At 51.6% G+C, this 18,132-nt stretch overlaps 1 protein-coding gene across 5 annotated transcripts in view; it reads left to right on the top strand.

Annotated features, from left to right (window-relative positions):
- PPFIA4 (PTPRF interacting protein alpha 4) overlaps positions 1–18,132 on the top strand; it is a 47,843-nt gene that overhangs the window by 9,838 nt on the left and 19,873 nt on the right. For all 5 annotated transcript variants that reach the window (XM_059939283.1, XM_059939317.1, XM_059939294.1 and 2 more), the window contains 18 exons: positions 1,456–2,086; positions 4,127–4,228; positions 4,619–4,783; positions 5,098–5,172; positions 5,404–5,493; positions 6,070–6,261; positions 6,561–6,707; positions 6,977–7,111; positions 8,987–9,070; positions 9,367–9,498; positions 9,864–9,926; positions 10,617–10,708; positions 12,585–12,693; positions 14,252–14,460; positions 15,962–16,202; positions 16,676–16,711; positions 16,929–17,062; positions 17,366–17,532. In XM_059939283.1, coding sequence (XP_059795266.1) covers positions 1,853–2,086; positions 4,127–4,228; positions 4,619–4,783; positions 5,098–5,172; positions 5,404–5,493; positions 6,070–6,261; positions 6,561–6,707; positions 6,977–7,111; positions 8,987–9,070; positions 9,367–9,498; positions 9,864–9,926; positions 10,617–10,708; positions 12,585–12,693; positions 14,252–14,460; positions 15,962–16,202; positions 16,676–16,711; positions 16,929–17,062; positions 17,366–17,532 — 2,407 coding nt within the window. In that variant the 5' untranslated portion in view covers positions 1,456–1,852. The remainder of the gene's footprint in view (positions 1–1,455; positions 2,087–4,126; positions 4,229–4,618; positions 4,784–5,097; positions 5,173–5,403; positions 5,494–6,069; positions 6,262–6,560; positions 6,708–6,976; positions 7,112–8,986; positions 9,071–9,366; positions 9,499–9,863; positions 9,927–10,616; positions 10,709–12,584; positions 12,694–14,251; positions 14,461–15,961; positions 16,203–16,675; positions 16,712–16,928; positions 17,063–17,365; positions 17,533–18,132) is intronic.

Genomic DNA, 18,132 nt, shown 5'->3' on the forward strand with positions numbered 1-18,132 from the left:
ATCCAGGCCCAAGTTCCTCCCCAGCCTCACCTTGGCTATCCCCCATTTCTGGGGGAGGGGATAAGAGGATGACAGGGGGTTCAGGTAGAAGAGACTTGGCCCATTTTTGGTTCCCCTGCTAGGTTCAACCTTGCCACAGGCCAGAGGTTCCCTGTGTCTGACTTTTCACCTCACACTGGGTCCAGATGCCGCCTGTCCTCTCCCTGACCCTCCCAGTCTGCCTATTGCCCAGTCTGCTACCTGAGGGGTGAACAGGAAGCTGTCCCTGTGTCTCCCAAATGGGGATGGGGTAGGGAAGGAAGGAAAGCACCATTTACAGGGCTTCTCTGAGTGTTCATCACTGTGCTGGGTGTCTCACATCCCATCTCTCATAAAACAGGAGCTCTGAAGACAGCTCCCTCTGAAAACTGATTAAGGTGGTAGCCTTCCAGCAGTGAGCAGGGAGGTTGGAACCTGATGGCAGGCAGAAATCCCTAGCTGCATGCTGCCTTCCTCGGTTCACCTTCCTTTGCTCTGACCACTGGGATTCCCTGTGCCAGGCTCAAGGCGTTACTGCCAGGCTGTGCACATGCTAACCACCCTAGCTGGTGACTTCTGACAGTGCCAGCATTGGGCAGTTACATGGAGGGAGAAGATTCCCAGACATGAGCAGGGGCCCCACATGGAAGCCCTGCCCTAGGAGAGTAAAATCTCCCCCACCTACCAACATCAATCCTTTACATCATTCTGCCTCTGCTCCAACCCAGAGGTGGTAGGCCATGAGTTCAGAATGGAAGCCTGCTGTCTGCCAGGTTTCAGGAGTAGGGGATGACTTGAGCCAGAGCCTCCTCCCTGAATGATGGGCATGGAGCAGGTCAGGGCTGTCTGCCTGCCCCAGTGTCCAGCCTGTGCCTTTTCAAGGAGCCATGTTGTGCCAGTGGTCAGGGTAGGAGCTACTCTCTCCCTGTTTCCTATGAACCCAGTAGTCCATCCTGTATGGGACTCATACCCACTAAGAGCCCTTTAACCCCTTCTGTGCTTGCCTTGGCCTGAATGTGGGGGAGAAACCTATGGGGTGGGGCAGGGACCCTATTTCCTCTCCTCCCACTCTCAAAGCCCCAGGTCTCAGGAGGACTCTGGGCAGCCTTCCGGCTGCTCCCTTGCCGCTTACTGAATTATTTCTATATTTGGCCAGCAAGCCACATGGGTGGGGGAACCACTCCACTGCAGCTGCACTTCTGACAGCTGTGGGTGGGGGAAGCTGGTGACAGAGGCTACAGCAGTGGGCATGTGCATTTCTTGGGAGAACTAAGGAAGGCACCATCTGAGTGAGTAAGCCCAGAGAAGTGGCACGCGCCAACTCCTCACCCTCTTCCCCCACGTTCTGGTCCAGGTTCCTGCCTCCTCTCCCCTCACCCACCTCCTGGATGCCCTTCTCTGCTCAGCTGTTTCTCACAACAATCTCTTCTCCAACAGACCACTGCCCTCCAGAAACGATGGTTGTCACTGGACCCAGCTGGGACTCTGCCAGGCTCCAGTGCTCAGTCTAAGGAAAGGGCCCTCTTCCAGCCCTGCTCTCCCTGTCTGTCATGGCCACACTCAGCTGCTGCCTGCTTGCCTGGGGACATAGGGCACCCAGCCCCAGCGCTGAGAGGTTAAACCAGGCCCTCTAGCTCCATTTCACAGGGGCACTCTGGGCACCAGTCCCCTTTCAGACCGAGAGCAACTGATGCCATGGGAGAAGCCCCTGCCCATCTGTTCACTCACCTGGCACTGCCTGCTCTGAGACCCCTACACGGGTCGCCCTGGAGGTGCCAACCCTGTGAACCCCTCCCTGTGCCCTGACACTGAGAAAGCCCTGCCCACCCCCACCATGTGTGAAGTGATGCCCACAATCAACGAGGGGGACCCCCTGGGGCCTCCCCATGGAACGGATGCTGACGCCAACTTTGAGCAGCTGATGGTGAACATGCTGGATGAGCGGGAGAAGTTGCTAGAGTCCCTTCGGGAGAGTCAGGAGACTTTGGCGGCGACACAGAGCTGGCTCCAGGATGCCCTGCATGAGCGAGACCAGCTCCAGCGCCACCTTAACTCTGCCCTTCCCCAGGTAAGGCCTGATAGTCTGCATCTCCCTCATCCCCTCCCCTCACCCAGCCTTTCAGAGCCCTCAACTTCTGGGTCCTCAGCTCTCTTCATCTGTTAGCATCTCAACAAAGGGAATTCACAGAGCATTTACTCTCCTTCACCTTGCTTCATAATACTTTTCCCTGTTACTCCCAAGCTCCTCAGGCTGAAATTGGCTCCACCTGGAGAAAAGGATGGACTTTGATGCAGGAAGAAAACCCAGCCTTAGTTGCCAACTGCAGTGAACCCATGCGGCCAGAAGGTGGCAGGCTGTACTGGGAAGACACCTCCACCTTGGCTGCTCCTCACCAGTGTCCTATTCTTGGAAGTGGTGGGTGGCGAACCACAGAGAATGGAGATGGGAGAAGCCTTAGAGGTTATCTAGTCCACCTCTCATTGCACAGATGAAAAAAACAAGAGGCATCACATGGAAAATTATAGGCAGAGCTGTGATACCCCTCTTATTCTCCTCAATCAACATGACTACTAGCAATAATAGTCACCATTTATTGTGTTTTCTGTGTGCTAAGCACTTTGACTGGAATTTCCTTCACTAAATTCCACAGCGATGAAGTTAGTGCTGTTATCGCCATCATCTCTAATTTACAAATGATGAAGCTGAAACTTGAGGAGATTGGTAAACTGCTCATGGCCACCCTGCCTGTGGGGGTGCTGCAAGGGTTAGGGAGGCAGCCCTGAGGGGCCACACTGCTCAGGACTCAGCTCCAGGCCCTCTCCCCACATGTGGGGAGAAGAACCAGAGTGGCTGAGTTTCCTACCCAGGGTCCAGAAGGGTTCAGGGGGCAGAGTCTTGTGATGCTTTGTAGATAGGAATATGGAGCCCTGGTGAGGAACTGGGGTGGGAGATGGGCCCATCCTACCCCACTGTGTTTGGAGCCCTGAACAAGCCCCAGGATGAAGGAGTCAGTCCCTGCCCCCAGGGAGCTCGTACACTAGAAAGGAGATAGACAAGAGCCCAAATGATAGGAAGAAAATGTGGAGGAAGAGAAGAGGGGCCCCCAAAGGATTGTTAAAACAGTGTGAAGACCTAAAATAGCTGCCAGATAATTGATCCTCAGAGCAACACTTGAGGGAGGATTGTCTTTCGGATTAGAGGTTCAAAGGGGTTAGGTATCTTGTCCAAGGTCACAAACGGGCAGAGCTGAGATTTGATCTCAACCCCTCACTGGGAGCTTCATGAGGGCAGGGATTATGTCTTTCCTGTTACCGTGTTTCCAGTGACCAGCACAGGAGCTGGTACATGGTAGGTGCTCACAGTGCTGGTGTTCTTAACAGTTTTCAGAGGAGGGAGGAAGCCTTCCACTGGGAAGTCTGGAAAGGTCCCAAGGAGGTGTGTCCTTTGAGATGGGCTTTGAAAGATCAGGTGTTGACAGAAGATTGGGCTTTCAGGGGTGGGGGGAGCCCACTGAGCAAAGGTGTGGAATTAAGAAGTTTACTAGTGACTGTCAACAGCGGTTACCCAGGTTGACCAGGTCTTAGAGTGTATGGAAAGGAACTGTGAGAGAGAAGCTGGAAACCAGGATAAGAAGTTTGTATTTAATGGTGTAAACAACATTGTGCTTTGGGAGATTACCCTGGCAGCAGTGTGTCAGACGGGTTAGAGTTGGGGAGGGACGTTACTAATATCAAACCGGAAGTGAAACTCCCCTCCATCCACTTCTAAAGGGAAATGTCACTGGATTGTTGGAGAAACAGAAATACAAAATGGGAGGGAGGACATAATCAGGTTATATTGGTGGCTGGAGAGGGAAGGGGCCGCAGGGCTGACTTGGTGACTTTCTCACTCTTATATCTAACTGTATTCCCTTGCACCCTACTACATACTTGGAATGCTTCCCCTCTTGAGAAGCACATGCTTAGTAGTATGGATGGATAGGGATTTTTCTGGGGACAGTTGGTGGAAGTAAGGGACGAGTGAGAGGATCCCACCACTGACTTGGGCGTGCAGGATACTGCTTAGGTGGTGGATCCCCAAGCACTGAGGGGCCTTGGGGGTTTTCAGGAATTTGCCACCTTAACCCGGGAGCTGAGTATGTGTCGGGAGCAGCTTCTAGAGAGGGAGGAAGAGATATCAGAGCTGAAAGCAGAGCGGAATAACACAAGGGTAAGTGGGGTGACCTGGCGTGTGTTTGTGCTTTGGGGGTGGTGGGTATGACCAAGGGAGCAGGCATGTCCAGGGCCAGGACATCCCCAGCCCTATCCTAAACTCCTCCTGCCTTATATTCTGGGGTGATAGTCAGTTTGTTCAACCATCAGTGCTAGGCTTTTCACTTCTAGTTCAGGGTCATGGGAAAGGTTGGGGTCTTGGGAGAGAGGCTAGGGCAGGTATTCAGTTGGGACAGCAGCTGTTCACCCACATGGAAGTATTTCACCATTCTAACAATGGTACACATGGCAGTACTCGTGTCTGCTGGGTGTTCATGTGGACCCTGCTTATAGCCCCTGGGGCATAGGCTCACAGCCCTTCCTCTTGCCCTCCCCTTCTCTCTGCCAGTTGCTTCTGGAACATCTGGAGTGCCTAGTGTCCCGTCATGAGCGGTCACTGAGGATGACTGTGGTGAAGCGTCAGGCTCAGTCACCTTCAGGGGTTTCCAGTGAGGTGGAGGTGCTGAAGGCTCTCAAGTCACTGTTTGAGCACCACAAGGCCCTGGATGAGAAGGTACCTAGGCTGGCCCACAGCCTGCCTCCACCCCCAATCCAGCCAGGCTTCCCCAGAGCCTCTGTGCATCCCTTCTCTGAGATTTCTGAATCCTGTGTTTAGGGAAAACTGCCGTCTAGCTTCGTAACTGGCTCCCTCCTACAATTAATCCAATTTCCAGGTCCTCCTATTAGGTTCCCTCTCAGAAATTTGCCTCTTGGCAGGTCCTTCTCTTTGCCTTATGCTCAGTGGTGGTAGACCAAACCCAGCCTTCTCCAGCTTGAGTCCAGTGGGGTCCCTGTTTCTTTCTTCATCTCCCCTTTTATCTTGGACAGGTGCGAGAGCGGCTCCGGGTGGCCCTGGAGAGAGTGACCACCTTGGAAGAGCAGTTGGCGGGTGCCCACCAGCAGGTAAGCTGCTTGCCCTCCCTTCATCTGTAGACTACAGCTCCTGGAAGCCAAGGCTGGTTTACCCCTTTTCCCCACTCTGTTCCTCATCAGATTTCTCCCCTCTGTCTTAACTGGAGACTGTTAGCCAACAGGAGACATCTCTCTCTAGGAGGTGGGAGACTTGGAAGGGTCTAGAATCTATAGGAGGTTCTCTTCTCTTTGACTCACTGCCCTGGGGACTGTGCCCTACAGGTATCTGCCCTACAGCAGGAGGCAGGGGTTCAGGATGGAGTGGCAGAAGAGGAGGGGACTGTGGAACTGGGACCGAAATGCCTGTGGAAGGTGGGTCATGGGGAGCTGCATAGAGGGGACATGTCTTACCCCAGACAGGAGGTGGGGGCCCTGCCCTGCCTTAGTGCAGTAGAGCAACTGCTTGAATTAAATTTGGAGCTTTCTCCAATGTTACCATCTCTCTTTCCTGCTTTCCCCTACCCCATTTGCAAAGAAATCTACAGATTTTTGTTTTAGTGCCCAGTACATACACTGCTAAGCATATAATGTGTTTGTCCACTTGAATTGTTAGGTGCCATGTACCTAAGAGATCACTTTTCTTTCTGAGCCTCTGTTCCCCTAGTCATGCCCCTTTCTAGGTTACAAGAGGCTGAAATAGCAGGTAAAACTAGAAATGATTATGATTTCAAGAGATACACAGGAGAGTGAGAGTGTTCGGTCATTGTCTGGAATGAGCTTCTGGAGCCCAGAGGAAGAAGGGTGTACCTGGAGGTGTGCTCTAAAATTGAGGGCAGAGCTGTGATCTGCTCTGGTTGTGCTGTCCCTCTTCCCACCTCCCCAGGGCAGGGCAGGGGAATGGGATGCCCAAGGCTCTGATGACTGACTGATAGTTCACTGTCTCTGGAGCATGACGCGGGCCAGGTAGAAGAGCTGCAGGAGCTCCTGGAGAAGCAGAACTTTGAGTTGAGCCAGGCCCGGGAGCGACTGGTCACCCTGACAGCAACCGTGGCCGAACTTGAGGAGGACCTGGGCACGGCCCGCCGGGACCTTATCAAGTCGGAGGAGCTGAGCAGCAAACATCAGCGGGACCTCCGGGAAGTGAGCAAGGGCCTGGGCCTGACCCTATCTTTCTGGGTGCAGGTATTTGGCACTCAGGAAGGTAGCTGCTGGATGTCCTGGGTGTAGAGGGAGAGCCAGGCAGGGGCTGAGGAGTGTAAGACTGAACACTTGGTAGGGTCCAATGTGGGGAGGAGTGGTGGGAGGGATGGATCAAGGTCAGAAACTGATAAGGTAATGTGGAGGAGATATAGCCAGCCAGACTTGGTGGGGAGGTGCGGACAGGATGAGGGCAGGAAACAGATGATGACCTTCATCTCATCCTCTCCTGTACCGCTCAGGCTCTAGCCCAGAAGGAGGACATGGAGGAGCGAATAACCACACTGGAGAAGCGCTACCTGGCTGCTCAGCGTGAGGCTACATCGATTCATGACCTCAACGACAAACTGGAGAATGAGCTGGCCAATAAGGAGTCCCTGCACCGCCAGGTAACTCATGCAGTTGGGGTTGGGGGACACTGTACTTGACCGTGGAGGTCCTAATGATCGTGCTGGAACCTCCCCTTGGTGGCCCAGGAGACCCTGAGGTGCTGGTCACCTTGGGAAAGGGAAAGTCAGGTATCTCTGGGTAGCCAAGAATCAAGATTGCCCCCTGCTACTTCTGACCTATCACTTGCTCTCTACTGAGGATGGGCCAGGGGGTGGGGGAAGCTTCAGTGCTCCCTCTTGACTCTTCTCCCCACCCCCCACTTTGCTAGTGTGAGGAGAAAGCCCAACATCTGCAGGAGCTGCTGGAGGTAGCAGAGCAGAAACTGCAGCAGACGATGCGCAAGGCTGAGACACTGCCAGAGGTGGAGGCTGAGCTGGCCCAGAGAATTGCAGCCCTCACCAAGGCAAGTGGGCCAAGGGCCTGGGAATCTTCCTCTGTTCCCTGCTTCCTGAGCTCTTATGTAGCCAGGCAGTGAATGGAGAGAGTGGGAGGCACGTTGGGCTGGGGGCCAGGAAACTGCTTCTCATTGCATGACTCCAGGAAACACACTTTGTTGTGTCTGTCAGATGGAAGAGTAATCCCTGCCCTCATCACCCCACAGGGATGTGACAGTCCCATAAGAAGGGATGTAAGAGTACTTTAGTAAGTAGAAGAAACTGTGCTGATGCAAAATATTTTTATTATCATTTATACCATTGTAGTTAATACTTCCTTTTGGGGGGCTCTGAAGTGGAAAAAATAGGACTTTCATTTCTGGAAAGGTAAAATCTGAGAGGAATTATGATCAAAGTTTATACATCTCTGAATGGGGTGGGAGTTTAGGCTGAGCCTATCTTTTTTTTTTTTTTTTTTTTGTCAAATTGAAGCATTCTAGATCTAGGGACCATCCCTAGCTGTTTGAAGGATTCAGCTTTTGGACAAATAAAAGGGAATATAATTTTACCCAATGGATAGTTAACTTCATGGAGGTATGCAGGCTGAAAACATCCTAGGTCTGGAAGAGCTATGTAAATGCATGGACATCTACATGTGGTGGCTTAATCAAGAGAATTTAGGAGTGTTTACAGTGGGTCGGAGGCTTTCAGGGGTGCCTCATGTGGGATCACCATAGCTACCCACTCAAGCAATGGAGAGAAGAAAACCAATATTTAGTAAGCATCAGACCCCAGAGCTTCTGGAGGATAGAGGCTGGCCATTGTGCCAGTGTGGCAGCTTGGGGGCTCTGGGGATGGAACCTGCAGCCTGGCTGTACCTCAGTAGACTCAGGACCACGTTTGCTTCTGCCACTGACTTGCTCTGTGACCTGGGAAAAGTCACTCCCTCCCTAATTGGGTGTCTGTGTCATTATCTCTGCGATGATGTCATCATCTCTATAATGATGGGGTTGAATTTGGTCATCTCTAAGGCTTTTCAGGCCCCTAGGAATGAAGGGCAGAGTTTAAAGTGCAGCAGAAGACATTATGTGTGGGATGCTGAACAGTCAGGTTTAGTAACTCTCAAAACTGACAAGAAAGGATGGACTGAAGTGATTAATATGTTCAAGGGAGTCATAGTAGAAGGGCTTTAAGGAGGGATTTCCTGACTGTAAGATGTGTGATTGTCTGGAATACCTTGTCAGAAGAGGCAGTGGGGTCTCCATCTCTGAAGATGCATGAATGGAAGGGGAGACCACTCTACTCAGGCTGGTTTAATAACAAAGGTAATCACCATGGCTAACATTTGTTGAGTGCTTACTGTGTCCTAAGTGTTTGCCATGGATTATCACCTTTAGTCCTTGCAATGGGCATAGGTGCTGTTACTACAACTGAGGAGGTAAAGGCTCAATAGTGGTTCAGTAACTTGCCCAAGGTCACACAGCTGGGAAGGGAGGGAGCCAGGATTTGAACCAGTCTGGTTTGAGTCCATGCTCTTAAGGGCAATTCCATCTATCTGGAGGCATAGAGATTTATGGTCGCTCATACTTTCGAGTGGAGTTTTTTTCTGGAAGCGTAGGGAGAATTTAGCCTCTTGAGCTGCCAGCTCCGGGATGTTTCAAGGCTAGCCCTGAGCAGGAAGGAGAGGGTGTGGGTGGGGGGAAAGCGGCAGGGTTGGGGTACTTGGAAAGAAAGGCAATGGTGGTGGCAATTATGCTCCAAGATGGTAAGTGGAGAGCTTGGCTTCATTGGTCCCTGAGGCCCTGATTCCCAAGGGCGGCTCTGGCACCTGGGTGCATGGGATACAAGGTCTGAGCAGGAAGGCAGATGATCTTCAGGCTGCACTGACCCATTCCTCCCTCCAGGCTGAAGAGCGGCATGGCAACATTGAGGAGCACCTGCGGCAGCTGGAGGGACAGCTGCAGGAAAAGAACCAAGAGCTGGCAAGGGTGAGCTTACTGGGCCAGACTCTCGAGCCTCCTCTCAACCCCAGGGCGGCATCCCAGGATGGTCTGTGGATAGGGAAAGGAGGAAGAGTGAGAGCTAGGGAAGGACCTGGCTAGGGACAGAGACAGAGCCACAGAGGGGTGGGAGGAGGTGGTCAGGAAAGCTGCAGACAGGGGCCCCCAGAGGATAAGAAGGGGACAGATGAGTGGGCTGGAACCACAGCAGGAATGAGTGGCTCCCTGGGATTGCAGTGAGATGGCCCTGGGGTGGCTTGGTGCAAGGTGGTCTGGTTATGCAGGTGCGGCAGCGGGAGAAGATGAACGAGGACCACAACAAGCGACTGTCAGACACTGTGGACCGACTGCTTAGCGAGTCGAATGAGCGCCTGCAGCTCCACCTCAAGGAGCGCATAGCGGCCCTGGAGGAGAAGGTGCTGTGGGTGGTGGGTCTGGATGGGCAGGGCTGCCCAGAAGGACGGCGCTGGCGGAAAGAGGCGGAGTGGGTAAAGGTGTGGGTGGAGCCGGGCGAGCAGGAATGGTTGGGATGTGAGAGCTTAGTCAGGAGCGGGGCGGGGGTGGGGGGCTGGGCGAGGCGGGGACTGCGGAGGGGTGTGGAGTGGAGTTAGGCTGAAGAGGAGCAGCCTGGTCTGGGGGTGGGGCGGTCTGGCAAGGAGAGGTAGGGCTGGGAGAGCAGACCGGAAGGCAGATCTTGCTGGAAGGGGAAGGCCTGAGCCGGAGTAGAGGAGCCGGGGTGGAGGGGAAGGGGGCTTCTTGGCTCACAGCTGTTCTCCCCCAGAACACACTGATCCAAGAGCTGGAGAGCTCCCAGCGGCAGATTGAAGAGCAGCACCATCACAAGGTACCCAGCTGCTGGCCAGCCCTGCCAGCCTGGGAGGGCTGAGCTTGCTGTGAGGAAAGAACAGGACTGTGTTTCAAGCAGCTGCCCTGAAACCCAGCACTGTGCTAGCCAGTTTGTTAGTCCATGTACACACATTATTTCACTAATCCTCCCTAAAGCCTATCATAGTAGATGCGTCACCACCACCCACCTGTAAAGAAGAAACTTAGCCATAAGCATAGGGCAGAGAGTGGGTAGCAGAGAGGCAGAACACAGTGAAGGACTCGACAAAAGGATTTGGTGGGGCCTCAAACCTGGTGAAGCTCTTGCTTTCTGGTGATTTGGGGTGGATTAGCCACTATCCCTATGCTAGCAATGTCTGTGAAGTCTGGGAGTTCACTGAGGGCCCCTCTGCTGCCCAGCCTTATTTGTCATGCATTTGCTTGTTAGTGAGGGCTCAGCAGGCCTGTTCTGGTAGAATCCTTCCAGACAGACCTCTCTTCGGGCCCTGCCCCTGCCAACCCTTCTACTCATTTTCCAGTTGGACCTCTTCTCTTTTGGTGTCATCTGTGGGCTTGGCCTTTGGTCCCTGGCTTTGGACTTTGCAGTGCATTCTTCTGCTTCTCCCCAACTCTGCTGTTCTCTTTGTCCTTCTCTCATCTCTCTTCCCCTCCCTCACCCCTACCCCAACCATGGCTCTGCCTGGCACAGGGCCGCCTGTCTGAAGAGATTGAGAAGCTGCGCCAAGAGGTGGACCAGCTGAAGGGTCGAGGAGGGCCATTTGTGGATGGCATCCACTCCAGGTACTGGAGCTCAGGAGGCTGAGCGTGCTGTGATGGAGTCCTGGACGGACCTAGATGGACCCTGGGGGAGGAGACTTCCTCCCACCAAAATACCGCCCAGGACCTCAGGGTCCTCCTTATATTCAGGGTGGGACACTGAGGCTTCGAGAACTTTGTAAAGTCATCCAGCTCACTTGGGCAGTTTAGAAGGGAGCACCTGTCCTCTGAGGGATGCTGAGAGGCAAGTAAAACACAGGATGATCCTTCCCCACTGCCATGAGACACAGAGCATGATTCCTGCTTCCTTGACAGAGGGCACGCCCTTGAGAGGGGTCTGCTGAGTTACATGCTCACCCATGTCCCACAGGGCCTGCTCACAGGGAATATCTGGGTTCACTCTAGTTACTTTGAGACACCTTATTTAGGGCTCTGAACCTAATGCTTAAATTAGGCCCATGTTTTAGGGAACTTCTGGATTTTTCTTCATATTTTGTGAAGCATTTGGCAGTGAACTCAGACCTCAAGCCTGCCCTCAGTTCTTTGCCCAGAGAGGCAGGCTGACGATCGAGGAGACTGAAGTAGATGGTGCCACTCAAGGTTCATGGCTCCTGGATATTTTCTGTCCAAACCAAAGTCTCTTAGATCAGAACACATAAGGTTCCCTATGGTCATGCTCTTGTTATATCAGGGAAATAGGGATCAGCTTCTTTGAAGAGAGGTTAAAGGAAAAGTGTACATGTATATGTGCAGAGGGGTAGGGCTTAAATTAGGGAAAGAGATGTTGAACTTGAAGAAGAGAAGCCTGTGGGTTTCTGGGGTGTTAGAGATTTGGGTATCAATTTCAAGTTTGTTAGGAATTATTGTATAGGAGTGTGGAGAGAAGCAGGGAATAGAGACAGAAAATGGTAGTTGGAATTCCTCATACTTCTCCCTTCCTGTAGGTTGCTCAGAAGAGACCAACTCCCTACGCCAATTAAAAAGGCATAGCCCAGAGTACACCACGCTATTTGGCACTGCTTGCTTTCCTTAATGGTTGGAAATTCTTGGCTTTGACTATAGAAGCACTGGCCCCATCATGGAATTGGGACTGAGTTGCAGGGAAAAGGGGGTGATAAGCAGAAACTCCCCCATCCCTCCAGATACCTTGTGTAATCTGTTGTAGGCTCACCCTGTTCCTTTGCTCTGGGCTCCCTCAAGTTCTAAACTGGGAAGGCATAGGAAAGAAATGTCAGTAGGGGAGGCTCCAGATATTCCAGAGGATCATTACTGTGATCCTAAAATTTCAGGGTTGGGATAGACCCTTGGGGCAATCAAAATGCTTTCTCTAGCCCATGTCTCTGATACAGTGTCAGGGCCTCCTGAAGCTTCCTGGGGACAGGGAGTATGCCTGGCTTGAATTTTGGCCAGGGACTTAGTCCAGAGGAAGACCAGAGGTAGTTGCTAGGGAGAAGACCAAGAAACAAAGACACTCAGAGTTCAAAGGACTTTTAGAGATCATCCCTTCCAACTTCTCTTGGTGCCATGATCCCTCCCACACATTCTTGTCAGATGGCCAGAGAGTCTCCACCTGAATACCTCTCTGAGAGGAGTTCAGCTTTTTTAAAGCTACCAGTTGCATCATAAGCCAACTCTTGCTATTTGAAGGTGCCTCTTGTGTTAAGTCTAAAGCTGCCTCCCTAGAACTTTCTCCCCTGGATCATACTGATCCCTGGAGCACCAGAGAATAAACCTAATCTCTTGCTTACGTGGCAGCCCTTAAGTCATTAACAAAAGCTCATGTCCTGCTAAGACTTCTCTTTTCCAAGCTAAAGATCCCTTAACTCTTTGGGCCCAGTGGGTGTAAGCTGGGGCTGTCAGTCCTCAGGGCTTGTCTTTTCTCCCCCATCCGCCACTCAAGGGCGCACATAGGCAGTGCAGCAGATGTGCGGTTCTCCCTGAGCACAACCTCCCACGCACCTCAAGGTCTGCATCGTTGCTACTCAGCACTGCGGGAAGAGTCTGCCAAGGTGAGGGGGTGGAGGGGTGAGTGTGGATGGGTCTACCCTGGGGAGTTTGGGGTCAGTTCAGCCACGTGCCTTGCTCCAGTTTCACAGACGGCTGGTGTGTGATGCAAATCCTCCCCCTACCCTCCCCCGTGTCAACGACAGCTGCAGCCTTGGGGTTGGGGCCATCACTGCAACAGCTGTGTCTCGCCTCGACCTCCTGGTGGGCAAGAGGTAGAGGCTGGTGGGTGGTCAGCTAGTCCCTGAGGCCCCACTGAGGCCTGTGCATGTGTACCTGGGTGTGCAGGCACGTATTTCTAGTGGTTGGGGTGGGGGATGCAGGGGCAAGATGGAATTGGCAAGCTTTCTGGAGCAAAAGCTGTGGTTTATGGGTAGATGAGAGAGGATGACAGGTTAACTGGCCTTGGGACGGCACCTGAAGTTTTCTGAGAAGCATGTAGTTCATGTGGAGTCTGCCTGGGGAGATTTAGAGGGAACAGGAAAGATTAGGGGCAGAAAAGGACTGACTTCAATCTTTTGGGGAAGTCTGATTCCTTCCTAGCCCCATAATTGTTAACCATGCTCTGTCTCAAGCCCAGATCCTCTACATGCTCTAGGGCACTAGAAGATATAGGTGGAGAGGGAGGGAACTCCTAGTCTGATGGCAGAAGATTCATCTCTGCCATTAGGAAACCCCTAGTGTGAGGGGGGAGTTGAAGTCTGAAGTCATCTCTTTTTCTCTCTCCCCTCTCTCCCTTTCCTCTGTTTATAAGAACACAGCAGCTGCCCAGGACCTCAGTCTAAAGGCTGCAGGAGTGGGAAAAGAGCCCTAAGGGGATCTGGGGGGTTTGGGTCATACAGGACGGGGTTAGAGATGGCCTCTTTCCTTTTCTTCTGCTGCTCTTCTCACACTCCCAGCCCAGTTCTGTGCTCTTTCTGCTTCTGGGCCTTTGTCTACCGAAGGGGTTTGTAGAATGATTTCTGAGACGCTACCTCCTCTGAGGGTTGATCAGAGGGTCCTGTAATGTGCTGAAACTCTGAGACACAAGACAGTCAGGCCTGCTTGGCTTTTTCTCGTTCCCTATATCAAGTCACCTTTTGTGTGAGTAGAAACAAATAGCCTTTACATAATGCTTACTTGGTGCCAGACCCTGTGCTAAGTGCCTTACATGCATTTCCTAATTTAATCCTCAGCTACCTATGAAGTAGGTACTATTACTATTCCCACTTTACAGATGAAGAAACTGAGGCACAGAGAGGTGAAACAACTCTCTCATAGCTTGTATTTGGTGGAGCCAAGATTCAAAGCAAGGCAGTATCTGGAATCTGTTCCTAACCATTCTGCTATCTGGCTCCTTGAGTTTGAGTAGTATTTCTTAGACTTTAACATACAAGTAAGTTACCCAGGGATTTTGTTAAAATGCAGATTCTGAATTAGTAGGTCTGGGATGGGGCCAGAGATTTAGCATATCTAACAAGCTCCTAGGAGATGCCAGTGCTGCTGGTATAGGTGGGGAGGGTCCTGCCCCTTAGTCATCTGGTGTGTCTTATTACTACTCCTCTGCTCTCCTTCTCTGCTAAGGACTGGGAGCCATCTCCACTGCCTGGGGTGCTGGTCCCCACAGCCACCCCTGCCTTTGACAGTGACCCTGAGATCTCTGATGTGGATGAGGATGAGCCAGGGGGTCTGGTGGGCTCCATGGACGTTGTCTCCCCCAGCAGCCACTCAGACGCCCAGACCCTGGCCATGATGCTGCAGGAGCAGCTGGATGCTATCAATGAGGAGATCAGGTTAGGGCAGGGGTGGAGGGCCTGGGAGGTTCCTTGAAGGACAGAGGCTCTTTGTGTTTGGTCACTGCAAGAGAGATTCTACATGTGTTTGCTTGTCTCTTACAGCTGCACCTTAGAGTGCCACAGTTTAGGGACCCTGTGTGGAGCATCAGGCAAGGTTCTGGCCCAGTGCTGGACAGAGAGGGGTAGGACCTCAGATTGACTTCTTAGGCTTCATTTTCTCTCCCAGGTCTATGGAGACTGTGTTCCTGAAGCTCCTGAAGCTAAACATAATCACTAAGAGTGTAGTTCCCACATACTGAGGCCAACTCAGGGTGAGAGCTTTTGTCAGTCTAATCACAGTCACTGGAGGAGACAACATTATCTCCATTTTATGGACAAGGAAACAAACCAGAGAGATTAAGTGATTTGTCCAAAGCGATGCAGTAAGTGGCAGAGCCAGGATTCAAACTCGGGTCTAAACTCAGTGCACTGTGTCATGCCTCCGGTTCCTAATGAGGCATCAAACAGAAACCATTTGCAGGGAATGTTATGAAGACCTGCACTTTACCCTGCCTTTGTAGAGAGTTTATTAATGTTCGTGACAAACAGCAAGGGAAAATCCAAACCAGAGAACATCAGAGCTTTACAGGGCTGTAGGGGTCATCTGGTTCAATGGTTCCCACACTTTTGGATTTCACAGACGAGCTAAGAAGAAAACACTAGACACACACACACACACACACACACACACACACACAGAAAGAGAAGGGTACTAACATAGGACTGCCAACTTTCATTCTGCAAAATGAAACATTAAAGAGAATTACCATTTCCTATCACAACCATTCTACAAAAGAAACGATATTTTAACATCCCTAAAGTTGGAAAGACATGCTCTGAGAATAAAGATAGGTCCTGCTCCTAAAGAATAGTTGGCATCTTTACATTAGTTGTGTGTGTGTGTGTGTGTGTGAGAGTGTGTACGTGTGTGTGAGTGTGCATACACACATTCCTCTCTGAGTGCCCCCTTCATACACATAACATTATCACTATTATTCTAACTTTTCCATGGAACAGGGAAAGCTCCATCAGGGATCAGTATCAATTAAAGGTCCTGTGTTTGAGAAATACTGACCTAGACCATTCCTGACATTGGGTATATTGGGAAACTGAGGCCCTATAGATAGTGGTAGGTCAAGAATTCTGACTTCCAGGAAGGTTAATATTCCACTGACTAAATTGCCTCCTTTCCCAGCAACTGCTTTTGTTAAATTAGGGAATTTTGTTACATTAGGCCAGTTAACAAGAAAGAGAGAAAATTGTCTAAGCTGCAGTGGGATAGAACCAACTCTGCCCACAAGGCCTTGTATGTCCCTGCAATGCCGAAAACAATGGGGCACACCTGGCCATTGCCTTCTACCTGGGGTCACTGGGTGGTGACTGCAGGCAGTGCCCACATCTGCCTCCTGCTGGTCCTCTCTGGGGCTAATCATGAGATCCGGTTTTGCCCGCCTCCCAGGATGATCCAGGAAGAGAAGGAGTCCACAGAGCTCCGTGCTGAGGAGATTGAGACACGAGTGACTAGTGGCAGCATGGAGGCCCTAAACCTGACCCAGCTGCGCAAACGTGGTTCCATCCCCACCTCTCTGACTGCCCTGTCCCTGGCCAGCGCGTCCCCTCCATTCAGCGGCCGCTCCACACCTAAGCTTACTTCCCGCAGTGCTACCCAGGACCTGGACCGAATGGGGGTCATGACCTTGGTGAGAGTCTTGGGGCAGTTGATGAACAACCTTGTCATCACTGGGCTTGGCCAAGGGGAGTTGACAAGGCACAGCAGGGCTCACTCTCTCTCATTTGGGCCCCAGCATCTTCTTCTCATGATGTGTGCAGACCCTGGCATACCAGGTCACCAGCATGTCCTTCTGGGTCTGGAAAGGGCTATGTAGTATCTTCCTTACCCTCTCCCTTGGATAATGCTTAAGAAACTCACCCAATGCCCATACCTCTTTCTCTTTTCCAGAGGTAGCCCTGATTTATTTTTTCAAGCCAGTTTTTTGTTGTTGTTTTGTTTTGTTTTGTTTTGTTTTGTTTTGTTTTGCTGTGATATTCTCTTCAGGCCTGTGTGAGGCACTGAATCCTATCTTCTCATCCTAAGACCACTGGGCTTCCCTTGGGGTAGACATTCAAGCATCCAAAGGGTGAGTCCAAGCTCACCCTTCACTCTCTTTTCCAGCCCAGTGACTTAAGAAAGCATAGGAGGAAGCTGCTGGTGAGTGCTGCCTGGTGACCCAGGTACTAATAGGTTAATTCTCCCAGGCCTTTCCCTTTTGGCTTCTCCCCACTGGGCCCTTGAGTCTGAGTCTGAACTCTGAGAGGCCCGTAGGGCCTCCCCTCTGCTTTTCTCCATGCTCCTCTGCCTGTCTGGGCTGGGTAGGCAGGCCCCAGATCTCTCCCTCTATCCCCTGACGGCTTCACTGTCTGTTCAGTCACCAGTGTCTCGGGAAGAGAACAGAGAGGATAAAGCCACCATAAAATGTGAGACTTCTCCTCCTTCCTCACCCAGGACGCTGCAGCTAGAGAAGCTTGGCCACCCAGCCCTGAGCCAGGAAGAAGGCAAGAGGTAAATGGAGCAGACCCCATATCAAGCCTCTCCATTCCCAAGTTTATCTCGTCCCTCTCTCTGCCTCTGAACAGGCTGCATCTCACTTGTCCCAGGTGTCTGAACATCTCACTTGTCTTTGAAACACCATCAGGGAAGGACAGTCCCATGTCTCCTTTGGTCACGTGCTCTGATCATATCCCCTTAACCCTCCCAACTCTGACACTTACTGTAAGTTCTTCCTGAAGTCTAACTTCCATCTCTCATGCTGTAATTTAAGTATGTTTCTTCTCATTCCACCCCCTCCTGGCTGTCATCCTGTAGTGCTTTGGAGGATCCAGGCAGCAACCCCAGCAGCAGCAACAGCAGCCAGGACTCCTTGCACAAGGGCGCCAAGCGCAAGGGCATCAAATCATCCATCGGCCGCCTGTTTGGGAAGAAGGAGAAAGGCAGGCTGATCCAGCTGAGCCAGGACGGAGCCACGGGCCATGGTCTCTGTCTCCTAGTAAATGGGTGCGAGTAGAGGGCAGAAGCAGGAGGGTATCCTTGGATCCAGTCTTCTCTGCCTGCCTCCCAGGGACCAGTGGGCAGAAGCCACAGACACAGAGATTCAGCTCCGGAGAAGAAGTTTTCTGTTAGAGCTATTTCACAGCGGGAAGGGCTACCTCATGAGGTGGTAGCTTCTGCCACGAGAAGTGTCAGGCATCAGTATCAGGCTGTTTATTCAGTATGCTGTAGAAGGGGTTCCTGTATTCAGTGTGAGGTTGGACCTCTGAGGTTTCTCCCAATCTGGAGGTTTTCTGAGGTACTATGCTCAGGACCTTCAGGAGAAATTTCTTAGTTCTTTCTCTAAGAGAGTCAGTTCTTAATTCCTAGTACATCTTGCCTCCAGGACTCAAAATATCACAATGCCTAATCATGACTTTGTAGACATTATAGTCAAGTAAGTGCTTGGGCAAGGGTAGCATTATTAACACCTCTATGATGATATAAAGTTCCAGTGTGTGCTTGGTGTGTGGTAGGTACACAATAAATGTTAGCTGTCTTCCTCTCCCTTCCCCTATTCCTTCTTCCCTTTCTTCCTTTCCCTC

Source organism: Balaenoptera ricei, chromosome 1 (assembly GCF_028023285.1).
Source record: "Balaenoptera ricei isolate mBalRic1 chromosome 1, mBalRic1.hap2, whole genome shotgun sequence".
Classification (NCBI taxonomy): Eukaryota; Metazoa; Chordata; class Mammalia; order Artiodactyla; family Balaenopteridae; genus Balaenoptera; species Balaenoptera ricei.